The following is a 13,175-nucleotide window of genomic DNA, read 5'->3' on the forward strand; positions in this document are numbered from 1 at the left end:
TGGGAGAAATGCATTTGCAGTCCACAGGATTTTTTGTTTTATGAAAACAAAAAATCTTTTCCCCCTTTTTTTGTTCCATGTTCAAAATTTAGGCCTGAAAAATGCAGAATCTGCACTATGAGCAACGAGCGCATTAGTTGTACTGTCTATTATTTATTATGATTTGTATTATTTGAAGTTGTAAAATTTCAAATAATGCGATTATTCTTTGAGTATTATTATACATACACATACCATACATATGCATATATACATTTCAGCTGTATAAGTAAAACAAAGTGTTAAAGACTTGCTATAAATGGTCTGGACTATAAATAGTTTTTCCACTTGGCGGGTTTTACGCACGGCCCGCTCCAGGCTCTATACGTTTTTCGTGCGTCACCGATAGGAGCATTGATCAAATTTACTAAAAAAAAAAGTGGGCGAGGTCTTCATAAAGCTACTCATTTGTTAAAGTCTTACGCAAGAAGGGGGTCTTTTTTTCTTAAATCACGTGTGTCAGGAGGAACCGGAGCCAACCACTGGAGCCTGGCCTGGAAGCAGTGACAGTGGAGGGGGAAAAGGTGCCATGCTGAAGTGCTGGTGATTCTAAAACACTGCATTGCGCATACCATCCTCCAAGTCTCCTTTTAAGCGGATAATGCATATGCAAGTCCTGTGTGTGGGGGTTTATGCGAAAGCTAGAAGGGCATATGGCGACCTCGTTTCGTCTCAAAAATTAAAAATAATTTTAGGCCTCCATACAGAACACATGAAGTAAAGACAAAATACACAAACACATCGACAAGACATAAAACGCAAACAGACACTCTCTCTCTCTCACACACGCACGCACCACACACACACACACACACACACACACACACACACACACACACACACACACACACACACACACACACACACACACACACACACCACACACACACACCCGGACAAATGTTTGACAAATTGCAACGATACGGAAACATTTCGTCTTAATAAAGCGAACTAGCTCCAGCCCACTCCTCTGAACTGCGTCAAACTGGCTGCACACTGGACGCTAATCTCAGACTTGACAGTCCAATTAGACACGAAATAACGAAAATTACCAGTTAGTTGCCTAGCAACCAAACTGTTTCGCTCGCTAGGCCTTCTGTTGATACGTACGATAAATCCAGGCGGAACATGGAACAGATAGGCCAATAATAATAATAATAATAATAATAATAACAATTGAAAACTGTCTGCAGTATAAAAAAATTATGTTAGAATAAGTCCAAATCCTAATAGTAATGTACCATTACACCCAACTACGATTAAACACTGTAAATCTTATAAGGCAGTAGGCCTATTTTTTATTTTAACCGAAGTTGGCATGACGGAGGGACAGAAGCCACATGCAACCATCATCAATCACAATGTTTACACTGTAAAACTCACATTCTACCGCAGAATACTGTAATCAATTTAACGGTAAAATACTATTTAAGTAAATTACGGTAGTGAAATAATGATAGTATCCTGGCAACTACAGCTGCCGGTAGTTTACTGTAATTTTATGGGAAAATGTGTTAAAGTGCAATGTCAAAAAATTAATAATTAAGCTTTTTTTTTTTTTTTTTTTTTTAAAAATATATATAATAGGCAAGCTAAATTTGCTTCTGCTTAACTGTTTGACCACTGGCAACTACAAGGCAGAAAAAATGTCTCTTTGCACCAGGGGAGTTGTAGTGGGAAGGCCACAGCAGAAGTGGGCCCCTTAAAAAGCCTAAAATGAAAAGTTTAGCTTTAGTTGCCATTTTATGTCTAATTAGAGCCATAATTGACTGAATATATCAGATGAAAGACTGAACTTTGCATTAAAAAAGTGTGGAAGCTACCGGATACTCTCTTACCCCTTAAAGGTGCAAAATGGTTTAGCCCACCCCTGCACTTGAATTCATTTTAAAGGCAGGCAGAGTCAAGAGATGGTTTATGCTGCTTACACTGGGTTCCAAAAACACAACAGAGAAAGAAAATACACTAACATTGTAAAAAGACCACTTTAAAGGTGCGTGAGAGAGGCATGGATCGAGCGAGGGGGGTGGCGAGTGGGGGCAGGCTGCTTATGCACAGGGTCCGGAATTTGGTGATGCGCCCCTGCACACTATCAGTTATACATTTTTTTTTTTTTTTTTTTTACCATATTGGTTTTTTTTTCAATGCAGTCACCCAAATCCCACAGGGCTGGAACATAAAACTTATTTTAAATTTAAATATATATATATATATATATATTATATATATATATATATATATATATATATATATATAATATTTTTTTTATCTAAATCCTCATTTGCGTTTTTCTACTTTCTCATTCAAATAAAGTGACCCATGCAGTTTTCTACAATTTTTAACCTGCGCTGATTTCACGATAGTTGTGGAGGTTTGTCTCCCGGCTGGGATCAGTGTGTGTGGGTAAACCGGGACACGCAGAGTCCCACTCGGGGCCGTTCACTCGCTATGCACGCGGAGCTCCCTGCGCTTGTAAATCTCCGTCCGCTCCAGATAAGAGGCTGCAGAGGGTGTATTAGCCGCCGCCTTGAGTTTAATTACATTGTCAACAGAGAATAATTGTAATTGATTTCTGCTCGTCTTCCAGAGTCCGCTGAACACACGGACTGCCGCGCACGTACACCACTAAAAGAAGTAGCAGAACATGATTTTCGGGGTTTAACACACGTGTAGCAAAATAAAGACCACGTGTATTGCAGATGTGACAAATAAATAAAAACTATGCTCCGCTAGTTTCTTGATTTTAGTTTCCTACATTAAATCTGTGTGTATATATATATATATATATAATTGGTGCCTAAGTCCTGATCGTAGAGCTGAACTAACCGCCTCGCGGAGGGGTTTCTCAGCGTCTCCACGTGCTCGTTAATTACACCAGCTCGTATAATTAATTGATCACTCCCACTGTCGCCTGAGTGATAAGAAGCCGCATCCATCTGAAGCGCCTGGAAAGCACTGATTCAGCGGAGGAGGTCATCCAAAGGCCCCCCGGCTCATCATCATCATCATCATCATCATCATCATCAGTCCTGGCTGTCAGAGCATTCACACTTTACTATTTAAGTTCAGGCGATTTGTGCAACTACAGAAAAAGCAGTTAAAATGTCTCGTAATTGCACTAACAATGGCAGTTATTTAACGGCGCCTGTTCTTTTTATGCACATGTTTTGTTTCAAAGAGAATATGAAGTAAATTTCATCAAACTTTTGTTTTTTTCCCCTTTAATCGAAAATGTCTAAGTCGGTTTTAGTTAAGCAAAACTTTGAAAATATTTTTCACTTTTTATGTGATAAATAGGGAAATTTCTTCTTATCCATTAGCTATGAGGCATGAGGTTTATACAACTGATTCTGAAAAAGACGTCATTATATGTGCATTAGAAACTGATTGTCAGCTTGTGAGCAGGGGCGTCTTCATGGTGGCAAAAATGGGGCTGATTACCCATGGCCCCAACGGGAGGTTGGCCTTCAAAAAGCTTGGATTTAAAAGTTTGATTTAGTTTGCAACTTGTTATTTTTTAGTGAACAGTGCCATAACTAAATGAAAATTGGATGATTAAATGAGTGGAAAGACTGAGTTTAGAATTTAAAAAAATAGTGGAAGCTCTCTGAGGCACCTTTCACCTCTTAAATGCTTAAAATGGTTTACTGCACCCCATGCATTTGAATTTGTCTTGAAACACAGCTCGAGGTATCATTCTGCATCTGCTATTTACGTTCCGGGATGCCGCTACAGTGGTATCAACACAAGCACATGGTGGGATTACGCTGCATGTGATTATGTCAAGGCAACAAAAGCACATGGCAAACAACGCCAGGAAGATCATATTCAGACAGGAAGGAAACACCGGCCTTCCACATGAAAATCTAGGGTTTGTTGGACCAATCCACTGCCCCTCATATTAAGTCATTACCAACAGCGTTTCAACCTTACGCTGTCCTGCCGCATTTCATATGCAAGCAACAGGGTCTGTCCGTATATCGTGCGGACGCAGCAGGTGCCATCCGGCCGTCTGTCGGTGTAAAATGACACCACAACTCGTTTTGCAGATGTGAAAGTTGGCTTTTGGCTTCACAATTTTATGCCAAAAGCACTGTCAAGGTGGCTGCATTTTATGAGTTCATAAGGCTGAATGTGGACTGTAACCGCTTTTGCTGCTGGGGCACCAATGTATAATGCTGGAAATCAGAGTTGCTAAAAAAGAAAATAGAAAGAAAGGCCAAAAAAGCAAACTAACTTGTAAAAAAAAAAAATAATCAAAAGGTGCATGAGAGAGAATGGGCAGGGGGCCCACACAGACTGCTTTACCACAGGGCCCAGAATTTGCTGCTACGCCTCTGCCTGTGAGACAACATTCACATCTGCATTCTTAACAAAGATAGCTTGTTAAAAACATTGTTTGATTTTGAAGCATCACAAAATCAACAGTTTTGGCTTGTGAAGATGAATTCCTGTCAGTTACATAAAAGGATAAATAAATCTTGCAAGTTTTTTTAGACACCAAAATATATAAAACGGCATGGCACTGCAGGAATTCAACACGTTAGGCTTTCAAAAAGTCTGTGTAGATTCATCCCACTCATCCAGGTATAACATCAGGAATAAAATGAAACTACTCAATGGACTGTGGTTGAAGAGTTGACAGGACATTTCAGATACAACTGCAGTCCAGTGGATAGTTTCCTTTCAAGCCAACTTTCAAAAACATGCTCACATTTTCACTCTCTGCACTGAAAAGCCTGTTTTTGTGAGCCCTATCTGATGTCACCTCGCAGACCAGACTGTATTAAAATAATGGCAGAAAGGACACTGAAGCAAATTGGTGAATGTCAAATCACCAATAAGACAGGCAGCCAGCCCCTCAGTCTGCTCCTCCTCCTCACAGGCCGCTACACTTTCTCAGAGTCCGGGATTCATCATCTCAGGCCGAGAAGGAAGGGAAAAATCTTTAATTGTAAGCAGAGCTGCTCAATGAAGTATGCAAAGAGGCTTCAGTCAGCCTTTTTTAAGCTTAAAATCATTTCGTATTGTCCCAGTAAACTCATGGAAGATGGATGATGCACCCGGTGAGATCTCACGTAGCTCAAAGTAGGACAATAAGGAGGAGAACATGGATGGGAATTAAGAGAAATACTTGGCAAAAGCGCACAATCTGTTAAACAAAGAGCTGGCAGCCACTTCTTCTTGGTGATTTTTCTTTTGTTGGATATTTTGATCAGTCAGGGACTCGTGTAAAATAGTGCATAATAAAAGGGGTCTGATCCACAAAGCAAGTGTTGTTTTTTGCAGATCTAAAGACATTTAAGGTTAAAACTGTGCTAAACTGGAGCCAAAAGTTGATAATTTCAGACATCCAGATTACAGATAACTGTTGTTTTAACAGCATTTATATGACTGTACTTTAATGCAAAGCTGGGATCTGCTTGAGATCCAAATAGAGTCATTTTAATGCCCTTAAAACAAGGATATTGTAACCTATACAAAAAAAGTTGCTTTTCGACCAAACATAGCCATTTGAAATCCCTTTGAAACCTGGGGCAATGTCACTTTTCTTGTGCTGCTTTCAGACGCCTGTCACAAGTATTGAAATCTTTGAACTCTGAGCTAATTTTGGGGAAAAAGACAATGAGCAACTTGGTAAGAAAAGTTCTACACGCTGCAAGGAATGAGTAAATATATAATTTTGTTTTTGAAACAGTTCAGGAAAAAATGTCAATGGGGGGAAAAAAACAAGTGAAAACTGTATAAGTATCAAGTAATTTTTCTTGTTTTTCTTTTCTTTTTTTACTTTTTTCTTTTATTGGTCAATTTTCTTGTGTTTTTTTTTTACCAATTCCTTGCTAATTTGGGGGTAATGTCTTTTTTGTTGCTCAATTCCTTCCTTCCATGTTTTTGAAAGAAATCAAGTCAATTTTCTCAGGTTTCAATGAGCTAATCATGTTCCCATATGCTTTGCAAAACAATCATAAGGTGAAAATGTCATACTTTTTTTTATTACAAGGCACAAAAACTATCCTAACATTTGAAAGATCAAAATCAAGTGTTGAATTTTTATCCTGCTCCCACATGTGAATACATGACTGGTCAGTTAAAAAGTCGGCTATATTTTCTGGGTTTTGTACCATGTGATAGCTGATGTTATTGCAGGCTGTAAGTCTGCTTCCTGTCTCGTAGGTCAAAGGTGACGAACAGTGAGCGAGGGTCCTTCTTGTTTTTACGCACGGTGATCTTTCCCTTGAGCTCCTCCCCTGAGGAAATGAGAAGAGAAATACCAGTATCAGTACACATTAGTTTGGTTAGTCATTAGTTTCACACTGGAGACAGGAAAGCTCTGCAGTGGAGAGTCCCTCCTTAGTGTTTAAAGGTCTGATAATCATGAAAAGCAGCTGCTGCAGGGTTTCGTTGGAATGAACTGTCTAAATGTTCACTTTGAGCAAAAAGTATAACTTTGGTTCAACTAAAAAGAAACTTCAGACAAGAGTTTTAAAGGCTTTTAAATCAAAGGTTATTTAAAGTTCATTCTCACACCAAAGTTTCTCGAAGGACTTGACAATAAAGCAACGTTCAAATAGGAAATCTTGAAATAAAAACAAAAGAGAAGGACTGAGAGAAACACTCACAAGAGAGGAATTGAAATCCATAAAGATAAACGCAAAACATTTGCCTGCAAATAAGATTAAGGCAGGCCTTATAGGCCCAGATACTCCAAACCGACATCAAAGAACTAGTGGAGACAAAGGCCGAAGTCACAATGCTTCTTAAGGTTGCAGGAATTGTGCAATAGTTTCATGATGTTTTACCAGTGTGTGTGTACAACATATGTTATGTGCAGGGTGTGTGCAACATTTTGTATTTGCCGCTGGATTAAGTGCAATTTATTGGTGTGACTTGGGGCACCTAGTGCTGTTTTGTTCATAAGTAGTTTGTTTTATTGTAATTGTAAAGGCATTTATAGGTGCAGCATCTGAGTCCAAAACAATTTTCCCTACAGGGACAATAAAGGATATCATATCATATTACATTGTTATCATGTTGTAATGTATCGCATCGTATAGAATCATATCAAATCGTAACGTATTGTAACTGTGTCTTGGCCAAAAAGTTGCACTGAACACATCATTGGATACAGCCAACGGCCAATTAGCAAATATGCCAAATGCACCTTCGTGAGTGGAAGTAACTCAATATATCAGCAGGACGTCATAGCCTGTATTCGTCATTCAAAAAGGGAACCCATACATTGATAGATTTAAAATGCTCGTTAGCAGGTTAGCACATTAACAGCACAACCCAATGTTGGAAAAAAAAAGATATTTTTTGTGCACTTGTGAACAATAACAAACAATAATGAACTGTTTCTGCTCATGAGATCAATGACTAAAAAACCTCATACCCATTATAACAATCTTATTTAAATCTCATGCCCTTTTTACTTTAATCGCTTGTTTACTTTCCTCACTTCCATTTCTCTTCTTGTGCATCGAGCTGAGCTGCCAGTCAAAGTGATGTCATTTACCAATGGGCTCTGCTGTCTCTGACACCACGAAAAACCTGACAATGGCTGACTATTGCCGACGGTGCAGGACACACCGCAAAAACTCGGGCATCAGACATTACCATTGGCTTGGTGTGTCAGGGCCAGACAGAAAATAATTGTTTTTTATCTGAAGTTTTGAAGGGCTGTTGTCAGATGGCATTTTTAAAGATGGCGGGAAGCCAGGAAAAAGTCTGATTTATTTCTAGTCCACTTGGAAAGAGACCAAATTATTGAAAATTATGATGAAAATACTGCATATAGGCCATATGAAGACATACTGTCAGTGTTTCATGGCTCCATATCAAACTATAACATGATTACATGCACTGCAAACAGCTCACAGAAAAGTAAAGACACATGATAACTTGCCTCCTGTGCAATACAGTGTGCATGTACAGGACACTTTCTAACAACTTCTGCTAGAGGTGAAAAAAAATCTCTGTGGAAACACTCAGTTTAATATTTAAGAAAGGCTCAGCAATTTCCTAAAACTGCTGGGCACTGTAGGTTTTAGCAAACACTCAAAAAGAATGCAAAACGTAAGCAGAACGTGTTGGGAACTATTTTTAGCTGCAGATGAATACACTTTTAGTGTGCTACTGAGTACTGACAGCAGCAGGATGGTTCTATGTGGGACTGAATAAAAATAAACTACAGCATGTGTGTTCATGGTAATGAAGGAACATGTAACCCAAAGTTGAGTTTTTGTGGAGGTTTATCTCCTTGGAAATCAGATGCATTTGTTTTGGGAAAGTTATTCATGTTTGCTCCTGTGCATTACTTTCCCCTACAGGTTATTTGGGAAGAAGTGGCTGGATTCAGTTTTTGTTCACCTTAGAAAGAGTTCAGGTAAATAAAACTGTTATTCGTTTGATTTCCATTTGATAAATCTCCTCCGTATATCATGACCATAACCTATTCGCCTTATATCAGATGCTTAAAAAAACATGAAAAGGCAGACAACATCGATCGGTGTGTTCGCAATAAAAAGGAAATTAATAACTGCTCATAAAAAGAAATCTTCCAGATGCCCTGCAGCAGTACAGAGCTGCTGAGCTCAGGCCTCTGCAGTATAAGCAGACATACACTGGTGCTTATAGAAATGATGTGTGCAAAGGCAATGTGGCTTAATGTATGTTAATAAGCAAGGCTGTGTGTGTGTGTGTGTGTGTGTGTGTGTGTGTGTGTGTGTGTGTATGTATGATGCAGACATGCAGAATACTCCAGATGGCAGCGAGAAAGAATTGCGTTTACAGTACGATGCATGAGCAACCGGGAGGCTGGGAGAAGACGCTGATGATTATGACGCATAATCACTCTGATTAACTTCACGTTTGACTGCTGGAGGTAAATGAATGTTTATCCACACGGCAAACAAGCATCCTCACCCCCCCACCCTCCTCTACGTGCTACACGCTCTTCATTGCTGGAGGTTAGAGGAGGACGAGGAGAGAAAAATGCTGACTGCAGCTCTTTTTCTGTCAAAGCGCCGGCCATCACTGCTGTCACGTCTCACTCGTTACCATGCCAACGGCACTGTCACTGAGTCTTTGCTGCTGGCGCCGCTCACTGGGTCTGTCAGTCCACTGCAGAGAGGACAGACGGATGCAGCGTTCACACTGTGGGAGCTACAGCAGAAACCAGAGCGTAACAAATGAACAAGAGCTCCAATTCTAAAGTAACATCAGTATTTTTCCAATTTGGGAGCTGAATATAGTATTTATCTATTGAAGTCCTTTTTTGTCCATGAGGCGGTAGACTCAAAATAATGTTACAAAGTGGCATTTGAAGCCAAGAAACAACCAAAACCAGATGCAACCTTTTAAAGAACTATAAGGGCACTCAGAGCGTGCAGATCTCGACCAAGGCCAAATGACCCATAATGTATTAACAAAAGTGAAGAAAGTATTTCTGCCTCATCATTTGGACCCGCCTCAAAACTTTTTGGGTTCGTCCTTGGCCCATGCTGAACCCTTATACAAAATTTCATCAAAATATGGACAGTGTTTTTTCCATAATCCTGCTTAAAAACAAACCAACTAACAAACCGAATCAGAAATATTGGCAGAGGTAAAAACAGCTTAGCTACAGTTGTTTTGATAGATTAAATGATTTGTGCACGACTTTTTCAAGATCAACAGAAGAAATTAATGTCTCTTGGTTGGCATGTCGAGACAACAGAGAATTAAATTTAAAATCTTGACCAAACTCATGGTCACATTTCTGACTATCCTGTCTATCTAGCAAAACACTGTCAGAGCTTTGAGCAGTATTTTTTGTTTTTTTACTGTAGCCAACAGAAAGAAATGCTTCCAGGCTGGACAAAGATGTAGCCTGAAATAAGAATGTTAAAGACACTGTCTGACCCTCCACTCCATCACCAACTTAATGAACTGGGCCAGTGGTTGACACTATGGACGCAAGACAACCCAAGTGTAACAGAAAAGGTCACTAACACAAATGCCTGGTTTGTGTTTTCTGTTTGGCTAAACCCTGGTGTATGAAGGCTTTTGTGTGGGTTTGAGTGGATGCGACTCACAGAACGGATCATGTAAACAGTGTACTCTGTTTGGATATTTAAGATTTTCCTAATTCTGAATTAGCATTTTCCAATAAAGACGTGGGATATGCTGATATTGTTCCAATTTTAGGAGCATTCTTTGGACAGGCAAGTTGGGGGTTTTACTGCAGCTTGTGACACACAGCCTAATGCATGTTAATGGTCAGCTCTGTGTGTTATCATGGTTGTGTTGTACAAAAAACAACTTATGTTCATTTTGCAAGGCTGTAGTAGAGATGTATGCTCAAAAGAAAAGCCCAAATTTCTGGTCAGAAGGAGTAACAGATCTACTTTTAAAGAGTAACCCCAAAACCACTTTTTCAGGTGAAAATCAATAAATATATTGGTATTTAGTTGTGTTATTGACTGATTCTGGTCAAACTAAAGGCCCTCTAAAGGCTGAAACTTTGCTATTGCGATTGAATTTTGCTATTGGCTGTTCCTGGTAGCAAGAGCCTGCTTTTATCACCAAATGAGCCCCCTGTTGCTTCCCAATTCCCCAGGAATTGCACCAGCTTTGATGCAAATTATACATAGTGGCTGAAAATGAAATTCTACCATCCAGGTCCATCACCTGATGCCTACAGGCCAAGAACGACTTTTTCCAATCGGTAGAGAGACATCTGTAAAACAGTTGATAATTTCTTGTGGGCGTCAAAACCCCCGCAAAATTACTCATTTCACAATCTAGATTTAAGCCTCGCAGTCTGATAATAATTGGCACGTCTAAGAGAGCCACAAGATCAAATTTTTTTAGGTCGCCATTCAAGCTAGCAAAGCACAAAACAGGAAGTCAGTCGTTCTTGGCCACTTGGCCTCGCTCAGCTTTCTTTGCTTCATGAGCCAATGAGCAGCTCTCGTATGACTGATCAGGAACCTGCCTCACTGCCCCCCCCTCAGCCCTGCCCATTTTTGAGCATTTTTTACATTCCAGGTAGGAGGCACTCAAGCCAAAAGTGGAGGGTTTAGTCAGTCGTTAAACATTATTAAAGTCTTGAATATCAACAGGTTTTTGGATATTTGAAAATATTGGAACGTCAACCTTTAGAAGAAGATGTTTAAAAGAAAGAAAGCGGGAAACTGTGTTTGCATGGTTGATCAAGTCCGACACTGGGAGAAAACTTTGAAATCCCTTTTCTGACGCAAAGAAGCAAAATAGAAAAAAAAGGCTACAGCCATTCCACCTTTCTATAGTTGTACGTGATAAATGACATGCTAGGGCTCGTTAATCAAATTATACATGGCTGCATGTTAAGGAGAATATTTACATGTCAATTTTCATGAGCCATGTAAACAGTTTAGTAGGAATATTGTCTTTAACGGAAAGACAGAAAAAAGCAGAACTGATATGTAAATATCCAATGTCTACAAAGACAAGGATCCCCAAAAAACAAAAAACTATTTTTGCTTTCATTTACTATATAGGAAAGGAGAACAAGAAGCTTCAATTTCACACTAGCTATAATTTAGGAAATGCATCAGAGCCTGGTGCTCATGGGAGGCAGCGGATGACTGCAGACAAACTCAAGTTGGCAATAGACCGCGAAAGGTTAAAGTAATAATTGCTTGACCTTTGCTGACCTTTTCTTAAAACACAATGGCAAGAAAAAAAAGCAGTGTGGTACCCAAGACGGCAGCTCTCAAAACTTTGCAGAAACTGTCAAACTAACCCCTGATGTGTCAAATTAAAGTACTGAAACATACAAACAGAACTACCGACTGAATGTCAGACAACGACTGCAGCAGTTCTGCTGTAATCAGACAGACCAAACTCCCCGTGGAAGAGGCTTCAGGAAACTGGCCACTCAGATGCTGGAAGAAAGAGTTAACCATGTGTGGAAATGAGTCGGGGAATGGAGCCGGGCTTTCACCACGATGTCGTACATCAACATGCCAGTGTCATTAAGCACAACCAGGCCCACAGAAACGGTCCAACGCAACCTTTCTCCATGAAATTACACTGGAAATACACGGCTCACATTAGCGATTCATTTAAACTGTTGTCCTTTTAACCATTTAGCTCACACTTACCATATCCGCAGCTCCACAGTGAGGGGAAAGAGTGGACTGAACTGAAGTACTTCAGTATTTAAGGTTCTGTGTAGGATTTTGGGGGATATAATGGCAGAAATGGAGTATAATACATTAAGTATGTTCCCTTAGTATGATCCCCTGAAAGTAAGAATCTTTGTGTTTTCTTAACCTTGGAATGAGCAGTTTATATCAACACAGGGAGCGGGTCCTTGTTCATGGAGATCGGTATGTTGCAGTGCCATGTTTCTACAGTAGCCCAGAATGGACAATAAAATTACAAGCTGAAGATGGCACCATTCGCGTTTCTGGTTTCTCGAGAGTTAGCAGCCCCCTCTACAACAAGGATCATTGCAAAAACAGCTGCCCCGTTACCATAGTAACTTACTCACCCCTGCCCGGGTGCACAAGAGGAGAGGGAGAGAGTGCTGTGCTGCTGTCAGAAGTTATCTTTCTATTTTTCACTGCAAGAAAATTCTGTTGTGGTGTGAGCGTGTGTGAAAAGTGTCAGTTGCATGTTTCTCATGGTCAATGTGAGAGTTGGCAGCCCTGTCAAGTTACAATATTCATAATTTTTGTGCATGTCACACAGGTGCTCCGTTTACATGCGTCGGCACATATAAACACCAGAACATATTAGAGAACATCCCATGTAAACAGCCAACCTAAAATATTCAATCAGACTGAAAAAAGAAAAGTGTGCATGTAAATAAAGCTAGTGATGCTCATGGCCACATTTCAGCCACATCTCTTTGACATCATTTAATCTGGTTTTACGTCTCAAACCTTTCTGTTCAGAAGCAGGGCTGATGGTCCAAATACTACAAGTACTGTATAGACAGAGAACCATCCTGTGTGTAGAGTTACAGCCCTGAAGAACCTGAGGCTCGGCTTTGCAGCTACTGTTGGACTGCTCAAGGTCCTTCGCAGTTCAAACGAGGCAACGAGGTGAGTGAGTGAACTGAGCCTGGACAGGTGAGGGCGGGAGAAAAGCGTGATTTTAGAGGA

General features: G+C 40.0%; 1 protein-coding gene across 1 annotated transcript in view; it reads right to left on the reverse strand.

The window, feature by feature from the left end:
- Positions 1–6,005: 6,005 nt before the first annotated feature.
- The window catches only part of prmt3 (protein arginine methyltransferase 3), a 71,605-nt gene continuing 64,435 nt past the window's right edge, over positions 6,006–13,175 (reverse strand). The window contains exon 16 of the mRNA XM_042487014.1: positions 6,006–6,287. Within this exon, the coding sequence (XP_042342948.1) occupies positions 6,178–6,287 (110 nt within the window). The 3' untranslated portion in view covers positions 6,006–6,177. The remainder of the gene's footprint in view (positions 6,288–13,175) is intronic.

The sequence above is a fragment of the Plectropomus leopardus genome, chromosome 1 (genome assembly GCF_008729295.1).
Source record: "Plectropomus leopardus isolate mb chromosome 1, YSFRI_Pleo_2.0, whole genome shotgun sequence".
Taxonomy (NCBI): domain Eukaryota; kingdom Metazoa; phylum Chordata; class Actinopteri; order Perciformes; family Serranidae; genus Plectropomus; species Plectropomus leopardus.